The sequence below is a fragment of the Colobus angolensis genome, unplaced genomic scaffold, assembly GCF_000951035.1.
Source record: "Colobus angolensis palliatus isolate OR3802 unplaced genomic scaffold, Cang.pa_1.0 Scaffold142, whole genome shotgun sequence".
In the NCBI taxonomy this organism is placed as follows: domain Eukaryota; kingdom Metazoa; phylum Chordata; class Mammalia; order Primates; family Cercopithecidae; genus Colobus; species Colobus angolensis.
The window spans coordinates 5,679,587-5,689,973 of NW_012114511.1; the positions used below are offsets into that span (position 1 = coordinate 5,679,587).

The following is a 10,387-nucleotide window of genomic DNA, read 5'->3' on the forward strand; positions in this document are numbered from 1 at the left end:
TGATCCGCCCGTCTCGGCCTCCCAAAGTGCTGGGATTACAGGCTTGAGCCACCGCGCCCGGCCTTACAATATACTTTTCTAAGCTACAAATCTATTACCAAGTTTGTTTCAACTATCAGTAGTCAAAAATAAGCCTAAGTAATCTAAGATACTACATACTCCCAGGCCAGGCCAATTCAGTGAACCTAAGAAATCCTTGTTGTAGGTTGTAGCTCCCAAATTCAGCAGAGATGAGTTAGATTCTGATCCTCTGCCTCAAACAGTACTCACAGAAATTAGATGAAATGACCTATGAAGTCAATGTATCCACCCACATGTTGGGAAATCTTGGTCCGTAAGAAATAATAACCAGCTTTTTGTCCAGTCTAACTTTTACTATACATAGGATGGGCCTTTCACCAAAGCCCAAGAAGAATATCTTACTAAAGGTCTTAATGTATAAATAAACTATAATAATAACAATAATAAAGTAGTATTTCCAAAGATTTGCTTACTGTTACCTATCATCTTTTTCCCTAGCTAAAAAGAAAAAATTGTTCTCATTGGAGCACTATCTTTCAAATAGCTCATTGGTTACAGCTTGCTACTTTGTCCTTATACAGAACCTAATTTAGGTTAAAGGAATTACAACAAAAAGACCCTATACCAAGATCCTCTAAAATTTATCATTATTACCCACTCTCCTGCCTATCCACCACAATCCAATACATATGTGCTGTTTAAATATACATCACATTTTGTTTATGGTTTTGTTTTTTTTTTTTTTAAAGAATAAACACATTCAAGGGCAATGAACAAAATACATTCAGGTTAAAACCATCTCATCAAAATTCTCTACAGTTCCAAAGAAGAGACTATTCTTTTTCTTGTTTTGGTCTTATACGCACTATGAATATGAATATGACAGCTTCACGGCTCCAACGTAATTATAAAAAATAAAAATAATATGACATTACTTTGGCAGGCAGGCACACATTTTCATTTAATATGACACAAAAACATTACTACTTTCTCCCAAAAGTTAACTCCTATTGCCAATAAAAACTTACTTCTAGTTCTTTAATTTTTTCTTCTGCTATTTTCTGCTTCTCTAACAGCTGATTGTGAATTGCTTCCTTGGACTGAAGAATAAACCTATGAAACACAAGAATGTTGAAAATTAAGCCACATGACTATTGTATTCATCGAGATCAATAGCTACATACCACAAATATTGAACTAACAAACTAAAAGGACAAATGCATATTAACATAATATGTCAAGCTCAGGAAACCACCACAAGTGTAAACCTTCCTGGCTGAGTAGGAATAAAGGCTTAAAAGTAGATTCTGCTTTCTTATTTAATATAGGAATCAGGCAGGGAACAGGGGTGCGGGCCTACAGTCCCAGATACTCAGGAGGCTGAGGTAGGAGGATTGTTTGAGCCCAGGTGTCTGAGTCTAGTCTGGGCAACATAGCAAGACCCTGTCTCATTAAAAAAAAAAAGGGGGGGTGTGGCGGGAGTTGGGCACAGTAGCTCACACCTATAATCCCAGCACTTTGAGAGGCCGAGGCAGGAGGATTGCTTGAGCCTGGGAATTCAAGACCAGTCCAGGCAACATGATGAGACCCCATCTCTACAAAAAATAAATTTAAAATATTAGCCGGGCATAGTGGCACACGCCTGTAGTCCCAGCTACTCAGGAGGCTGAGGTGAGAGGATCAGTTGAGACTGCGATGTGAAGGCCGCAGCGAGCCATGATTGTGCTACTGCACTCCAGCTTGGGTAGCAGAGCAAGATCCTGTCTTAAAAACATAAAAAAAAAAAAAAAAAGAAAGAAAGAAAAGAAAATCAGGCTTCAAGTAGATTCATATGTAAAAGAAAAAAATAATAAAGGAATAAAAATATATCATAGGCCAAAGAAAAGTCAACATACAAACAAAAAAAACCCTATAAGTTTTGTTTTTTCAGTTATCTGTTTCAATTTTTATCTAGATATTTTTTAAACAATATTTGTAAAGTGGAGTGCCCCTCCATCTTTTTTTTTTTGTAAAAAAAAAAAAAAAGCAGCAGTAACTCATGACCTTTTAAAGTCACAATCAAGTACTGTTGTTAAGATCAATGCATTAGTGTTTATATGAGTTCCTCAAACAAAAAGCACTGTATAAGCCTTAGTATCTTTTATTATTATTTCCAGAGTGTATAGTACCTCTGAAAAGCTCAAAATGTACAAGTGGAAATTTTCAACTTTTTCCATTTTACTGTCAGGCACATTATTTGCCACTGATGAGAGTGGAAATATGGAGACGTTTTAAAAATTAACACTGAATCTGTTTCATGACTTTATGTTCACAATTCTTGCTGCAGGAAAAGGAAGAACAAACTTTTACGGCCTCAAGTAAGTGAACTGAAATATTTCCCCTCCACTGGAACCAAGGGAAGACCCCAGTTATGCAAATCTCTTTCAGGACTGTCTAAGGAAGCTAAAATAGATTTCAATTTAATATTGCAATTAATTAAGCAAGACTTTTCTTCTCTTTGCACTAACAGAGTTCAGCGACAAAGAACTAAACATCATCTCTTAACAAAAAGCCAAACGAGGAAACATACCAAGGTAGCAACATGCAGTTTCCTCTGCCAACCCCACAAAAACATCATTGTGCCTAGGTGGGTTCTTATCAAGAGAGTCTGTTATTATAGATATAAGACAAGTAAAAACAGACCAAAAAGGGCAATTAGCTATGCCCCAACCCCTGAAAGGAAACTGCCTTTTCCCCTCTTCTTCATAACTAAGCCTTACCACATATATTAATACAATCTGATGAACTTCTTTTACTCCACTAATTATTAAGCTTATATCCTAATGCGGCCAGCCCGGATAATTTTTGGGGTTTTTTTTTGTTTTGTTTTGTTTTGAGACGGAGTCTCACTCTGTCGCCCAGGCTGGAGTGCAGTGGCACGATCTTGGCTTACTGCAAGCTCCGCCTCCCGGGTTCATGCCAGTCTCTTGCTTCAGCCTCTCGAATAGCTGGGACTACAAGCACCCACCACCATGCCTGGCTAATTTTTTCTATTTTTTAGTAGAGACAGGGTTTCACTGTGTTAGACAGGATGGTCTCGATCTCCTGACCTCGTGATCTGCCTGCCTTGGTCTCCCAAAGTGCTGGGATTACAAGCGTGAGCCACTGCGCCCAGCCCAGCCCAGATAATTTAACTGATGATCTTAGTCTTCAGTAGTAACTTGATTATTTGTAAAAACCTTACTGTATATTTACAGGAAAGATAGCCCACATTCGTGCAAAACAAGGATTAATTCTAGGTCTTTTACTATAGAACCCTTCGTGTCTAAAATATTCTTACTGGATCCAAGAGACAGGTGCTATTTCAAATAAGATTATGGTTTACAGAATATTTTTCTCAGAACTAACTCATATTTGTATTTAAAGAGAAGAGTTGTTTTGAACAGTATTAAGTCTCAGTAATGCCATGTAAAAACTATTCTAAAACAAGGTGCAAGAGTCACCAAATTATGTCATAACATGTGATTTTACTGAGAAAGTCTTTTAGCCATGGCAATAATTTTTTGAGTAAAATATGCATTTTTAAGTAGCACTGATAGCTGGCCAATGAGTACTATTCTCAAAAGGTCATCAGACATCATCTTTATTAGTGTCTGGGAAAATTTCAAAGCTAAGATTAGAGGTCAAGTCATTACTTATGTGGCCTTTAAAAATAAAGTATCTGAACAGATACTAAATCTCTTGAGCAGAAAATAAAATTACTAGAAAGCAAGAACACTCAACAACAAAAACACGTTTTTCCATGACCACATATCCTTTGAGGTAGCTATATTGGACTGTGCCAACTTCAAAGGCCAGAGAGATTCCACCGAAGCTGGCCAACTTACTACTATAAGCCTAAGGACATCTCAGCTACGCAAGTTTTAAACAAGGATGAGTGTTGGATAAATGCAAATGTCTACCTCAAAGAGTAGTTACACAGTAAAAATTCACACACAAAAACTTATGGAAAGTTTGGTTTAGTCCTCAATTTAAAAAATGGCAAAGATATATTGTATGAAGATTGGAAAGGGCTGCAAGAAACATCTGATTTCTGAAAAAAAGTCTTTGGAAAACATCTTTCCTATTGTTTAAAAGGGCATTGGTTTATCAGATACTATGTGGAGAGAAAGGATTTATCATGATAATATGAGTCTTTTCATAAGCAAGTATTATGTACACAGTTTCTCAATGTAGAGAATCTCATAGTCATTCTGCCTGATTGTTTATGGAAAGCCAAATAGTAAATAAAGAATTCTAGAGTTCAAAATGTACCAATAAGGAAAAATAAACCACGAAGAGGGAAAGTATTCTCTCATGACAAATAATATACAGATAACATGCTTCAAATACTCAGGATTATATAACCTGAATTTGAGTTGATGCTTTGCAAAAGGCCTCTTCTTTGACCTGGAAAGTAATGCCATGTGCCTCTGCAATGACCACTCTCAAGGACTTGTAACCTGCTATTTCACTTCTTCATTTATTTGTAATTATGCCATTTGAAAACATAATTCTGATGGCTTTGGTTTTGATTATTTGAGAAACACCAGACTCCGTTTTCTAAATCGTCCTGCAGTTTGGTACAACTTCCACTTTCTTATAACTCAGTATGAATCAAAACCGTTGTTTACCTGCCCAAAACACAATCCCAGATCAGTTGCACTGCTGCATTTTGGACACACTTTCCAAAGTATGGTCACCTAGACACATGCTATTCAGAAACAACAAAATGCTTATGACAAGTTCACTTTGGGTGGGAAATTTTTAGAGGGTGTCTAAAACGTATCCTAATAGCATTTAGGTTTCAGGGTATCCACAAATTAAGCAGCATAGAAGAGACATAAGAATGAGCCTATCTTGCTTCTTTGCCTAACTCCACAGGTGGGGAAAGTTACTGAATTTTTATGTTGTAATTTTTAGCACGGAAGAAAGTAGAAATAAATTGAATTTTTTCTACTTTAATTTTTTTTTAATTGAATATATTTCTCAGTCACTTCCTTAGTAAGGAAACTTTACGGCACATCCACATTGTGGACTGCTCAGTGAGTTAGAGACTTCTGTTACTGGCATAATGAAGAGTAGATACCCTGAACACTCCTGATTAAAAACAAAGCAAAAAAAAAATTTTGTTTTTAACATTTTGTTGAACTAACACAAAAGGAAGGATTCCACAAAGGCCCAAAGTGAAGTGAAACTGGGAATTGAGGAATGTAAGACAGCAGTAAATTGGCTTTTACCCTGAGAGTTTATGCTGAATACTGGAGACCTTAAGCATCCACACTGGCACAGAAATAGGATACAAAACAGGAGATAAAACCAAGGGGGCAGCCAGGCATAATGGCATGCACCTGTAGTCCTAGCTACTTAGAAAGCTGAGGTGTGAGGATGGCTTAAGTCCAAGAGTTCAAGTCCAGGACCTGGGCAACATAGCAATGGCCCATCCCTAAAAAATAAATAAATTTTTTTTAAAAGAATGACTAATTAAATAAAAAACCAAACTGAAAATTAAAAAAAAAACAGTATTTTTATTGACATGTAAAGATGTCAATAAAGTAAGTAAAAACTCACATTTAAAAAATTAGCATGTTGGCCAGGTGTGGCGGCTCACAGCTGTAATCCCTGCACTTTAGGAGGCTGAGGTAGGTGGGTCACTTGAGGTCAGGAGTTCGAGACCAGCCTGGCCTACATGGTGAAACCCCATCTCTACTAAAAATACAAAAAAATTAGCTGGCGTGGTGGCAGGTGCCTGTAATCCCAGCTACTCAGGAGGCTGAGGCAGGAGAATCACTTGAACCCAGGAGGCGGAGGTTGCAGTGTGCCAAGAACGTACCATTGCACTCCAGCCTAGGAGACAGAGTGAGACTCTTGTCTCAAAAAAAAAAAAAAATCAACATGTCATTCCATTTGCAAGATGAAAAAATAAGTAAAATAAAAAAGGATTTACACAAAGATAAAATGGGACTGGAAAAGAAAGAGATAGCTTTTTTAAAATTCATCGCTTGAAAAATGTTTCCTCTTGAATCCTCAAATTTTTTTTTTTTGGGGGGGGGAGACAGTCTTGCTCTGTTGCCCAGGCTGGAGTGCAGTGATGCCACCTCAGCTCACTGCAAACTCTGCCTCCAGGGTTCAAGTAATTCTCGTGCCTCAACCTCTGGAGTAGCTAGGATTACGGGTGCCTGCCACCACACCCAGTTAATTTTTGTTATTTCAGCAGTGATAGGATTTTACCACGTTGTCCAGGCTAGTCTCGAACTGCTGACCTCAGGCGATCCAACCACCTTGGCCTCCCAAAGAGTTGGGATTATAGGAGTGAGCCACCATGCCCGGCCAATGTTTTCTAAGTATGTAAAAAATTACCAAGTACAAAAATAAGACCTAATCAGGTTAAATACCTTGCCCAGCTTGTATGTATTAGATTAGAATACTTGGTCTTTCTTGTACCATACTATAATGGCTCTAATGTAAGTTATTATAAATATGTGTATATGTGAATACATGTATACAAATAACCCAATCAACCTTGGATTAACTAGTTGGTTAAATTTGTTTCTCACAGGAGATACAGGCAAACAATTCTGAAATTGCTTTATATGTGTACTGGGATAAATAAATAAGTAAATGGACAATGGACCCTAGGAGCCAGGTTTCTCATGTTAGAGAGAAGTTACAAATAAGCAAGAAAGGAAGGCTAAAATGAACACTGCAATATCGAAGAGTCGGAGATATCCATATAAACTCATATTCAGCTTAGTATGTGTACAGTGATGAATAGACAAAGAAAGAAATGTAGATATGTGCATACACATGAATCAGTAGCATATATACACATATTATCTATAGCTAGTCACCAGAGGGCCTAGAAACAGTAACACCTCAGTAGTAACAAATAAACCCAATGACCAGATATAGCTTTTTAAATAATTATTACGCATTAAAAGGAATCAGGAACCACAGCTTCTTGGAGAAATGACTAACTATAGGGCTCAGCAGGGAAAATACAAGATGAACGTGGAACATACTGCAATATGAGAAGGTCAGGAAGTACTGTAAAAACAAAAAGCTAAAGAAAAGACAAGCCACAGACGGAAGAAAATATTTGCAAAACACGTATCTGATAAAGGACTTGCATCTAAATTATGCAAAGAACTCTTAAAATTCAACAATAAGAAAACAAACGATCATATTTAAAACAGGCAAAAGATCTGACAGACATCTCACCAAAGATAACACAGATGGCAAATAAGCATGTGAAAAGATATTCAACATCATATGTTATTAGGGAACTATAAACTAAAATTATGAGATACTGCCACACACCTAGTATAATGGATAAAATCCAAAACACTGAGAACACTGTATGCTGGTAAAGCTGTGAAGCAACAGGAACTCTCATTCGCTGATGGTGGGAATGCAAAAATGGTACAGCCCACTTTGGAAGACAGTTTGGCAGCTTCTTACAAAGCTTAACAGATGATCAATCAAATGCACTCCATTATCCAAATGACTTGAAAACTTCTATGCACATGTGCAAATGTTTACAGCTGCTTTATTTGTAACTGCCAAAACTTGGAACCAACCAAAATATTCTTCAATAAGTGAACGGATAAACTGTCAGTACATCCATACAATAGAAAATTATTCAACAACAAAATGAAATGAGGTATCAAGCTACAAAGACACAGAGGAGCCTTAAATGCATATTGCTAAGTCAAAGAAACCAGTATAGTATGAAAGGCTATATACTGCATCATTCCAACGATACGAGATTTCGGAAAAGGCAAAACTATATATAGAAACAGTAAAAAGGTCAGTGGTCACCAGGGAAGAGAGTGCGGAAGGAAGGGGAAGAAGGAAGAACAGGTAGAGCAGAAGGGATTTGGAGGACAGTGAAACTATACTGTATAATAACACAAAGAGTGACCCCTAATGTAAACTATGGATCTTAGTTAACAATAATTTATCAATATTTTTTCATCAATTGTAACGAAGGTACCACACTAATGCCAGATGTTAATAAGAGAAGAAACAGCATGGGAGAGAGTGGAAAGGGAGTGACAGCTCGCTGTTCTTTCTGCTCAATTTTTCTGTAACCTAAAACCACTCTAAAAAAACAAAGTTGGCCGGGCGCGGTGGCTCAAGCCTGTAATCCCAGCACTTGGGGAGGCCGAGACGGGCGGATCACGAGGTCAGGAGATCGAGACCATCCTGGCTAACACGGTGAAACCCCGTCTCTACTAAAAAATACAAAAAACTAGCCGGGCGACGTGGCGGACGCCTGTAGTCCCAGCTACGCGGGAGGCTGAGGCAGGAGAATGGCATAAACCCGGGAGGCGGAGCTTGCAGTGAGCTGAGATCCGGCCACTGCACTCCAGCCTGGGCGGCAGAGCGAGACTCCGTCTCAAAAAAAAAAAAAAAAAACAAAGTTGCTGGCCATGCATGGTGGCTCACATCTGTAATCCCAGCACTTGGGGAGGCCAAGGTGGGGGAGATCACTTGAGGTCAGTAGTTCAAGACCAGCCTGGACAACATGGCAAAACCCTGTCTCTACTAAAAACAAAAAAAAATTAGCCAGACATGGTGGCGGGTACCTGTAGTTCCAGGTACACGCGAGGATGAGGCAGAGAACTGCTTGAACCGGAAGGCGGAGTTTGCAGTGAGCTGAGATCAAGCCACTGCACTTCAGCCTAGGCGACAGAGGGAGACTGTCTCAGAAAATAATAATAATAATAAAGTTGCCAGGCGCAGTGGCTCACGCCTGTAATCTCAGCACTTTGAGAGGCTGAGGTGAGGGGATCACTTGAGTCCAGGAGTTCAAGACCAGCATGGGCAACATGACAAAATCCCATCGCTACAAAAAAAAATTCTAAATTAGCTGGGTTTGGTGGCACATTCCTGCAATCCCAACTATTTGGGAGGCTGAGGTAGAGAACTGTTTGAGCCCAGGAGGTCAAGGGTGCAGTAAGCCACAATCACACCATTGCATTTCAAGACTGGGAGAAAAAGAAAAGCAGAAAATCTCAAAGAGCTCCCAATGGTCAAAGCAGAATTATTTGAGCAACAGAATAAATAAGGTAGTACTAGGTTATAATACAGACATACAGCACCTGGACCCTGCCATGCCTAGACAAAAGCAATCTACAGACCACTGTATGCTCAAATCTAACTCTGAGGGATGCTGCTGCTGCATCTCTGTTATTATGTTATCCATGTTTCCCTCATTAACTACTGTATACATAAATCCCTCCTTCCTCTTTCTTCTCCAGTGCCCATACTACAAGCACTATGCAAGGCTCTCTGCTAAACAATCTCTACCCAAAGTCCCTAGGAGAACTCACTTATTTTCAAGGCCTCAACTTAGCTAATAACCCTCAAAATAGTATCAACCACTATCACCTGCACTATGTCCAGCATCTATGGTCACTTCCACTTGTATGTTCCATATCACCTCAAATTCAACATGGCCCAAATTAAACTCATTTTATCAACCCACACCAACATTCCCTACAAGCAGTTTCACCATCTCGACTTCAGCTTCCATCAACATCACCATGTGCAAGTCCCAAAATGGCAGATATCCTCCCTATATTTCCAATTTATCACTTTCTTTCATACTGACCCTTCACCTCACTATTCCACTTCCACCACCTTAATTTATGCTCTTATTACTAACCTCCTGAATAGCTTCCTGCCTGCCCATGCTCCCAGACTAAACTCTGCCTAATTCATCCTAAATATATCAATAGTTTTCATATAGCTAGCCCTCAGTTATTGATCACTATTATGATTGTTGATGACTTTGGCAGACACTATTGTTTAACTACCCCATGTCCATTTCCTTTTGTTGATGAGCCCCAATTTTGTTTCAGTATTCTCTATTTCCCCAAGTAAATCAGGGAAGTAAGTTCTAGGCTGAATCTTGATTGGCCTTACCCAATCATTCAGTTACATCCCCCAAGATTTAAGCCTTAGCATGTGACTCAGTTTCTGTCATGAAATATAAGTGGGAGACCATTAGAAGACTTCTGGAAAGGTGCTCCCATGAAGGTGACACCAGAAAACATGGCACTTTCTCACTCTGGATGTTGTCATGCCTCAATAAAATCCCTGGAATTCCTGTAGCCAAGCTAAAGATGAAGCTAGCAAGCACAGGGAGAACGGCAGGTCCAGCGTACCAAAATAAGTAGAACTGAAGCCCAGCATACGGCCCCTGAGGAGGCCTGACCTATATGACATGAGTAAATCTCAGAAGCATTACACTCAGTAAAAGTACATACTATAGGCCGGGCGCGGTGGCTCAAGCCTGTAATCCCAGCACTTTGGGAGGCCGAGACGGGCGGATCACGAG

The 10,387-nt window shown here is 39.1% G+C and overlaps 1 protein-coding gene across 3 annotated transcripts in view; it reads right to left on the bottom strand.

Moving 5' to 3' along the window:
• PFDN1 (prefoldin subunit 1) overlaps positions 1 to 10,387 on the bottom strand; it is a 62,106-nt gene that overhangs the window by 38,247 nt on the left and 13,472 nt on the right. For all 3 annotated transcript variants that reach the window (XM_011935345.1, XM_011935346.1, XM_011935347.1), the window contains exon 3: positions 1,050 to 1,134. In XM_011935345.1, the coding sequence (XP_011790735.1) occupies positions 1,050 to 1,134 (85 nt within the window). The remainder of the gene's footprint in view (positions 1 to 1,049; positions 1,135 to 10,387) is intronic.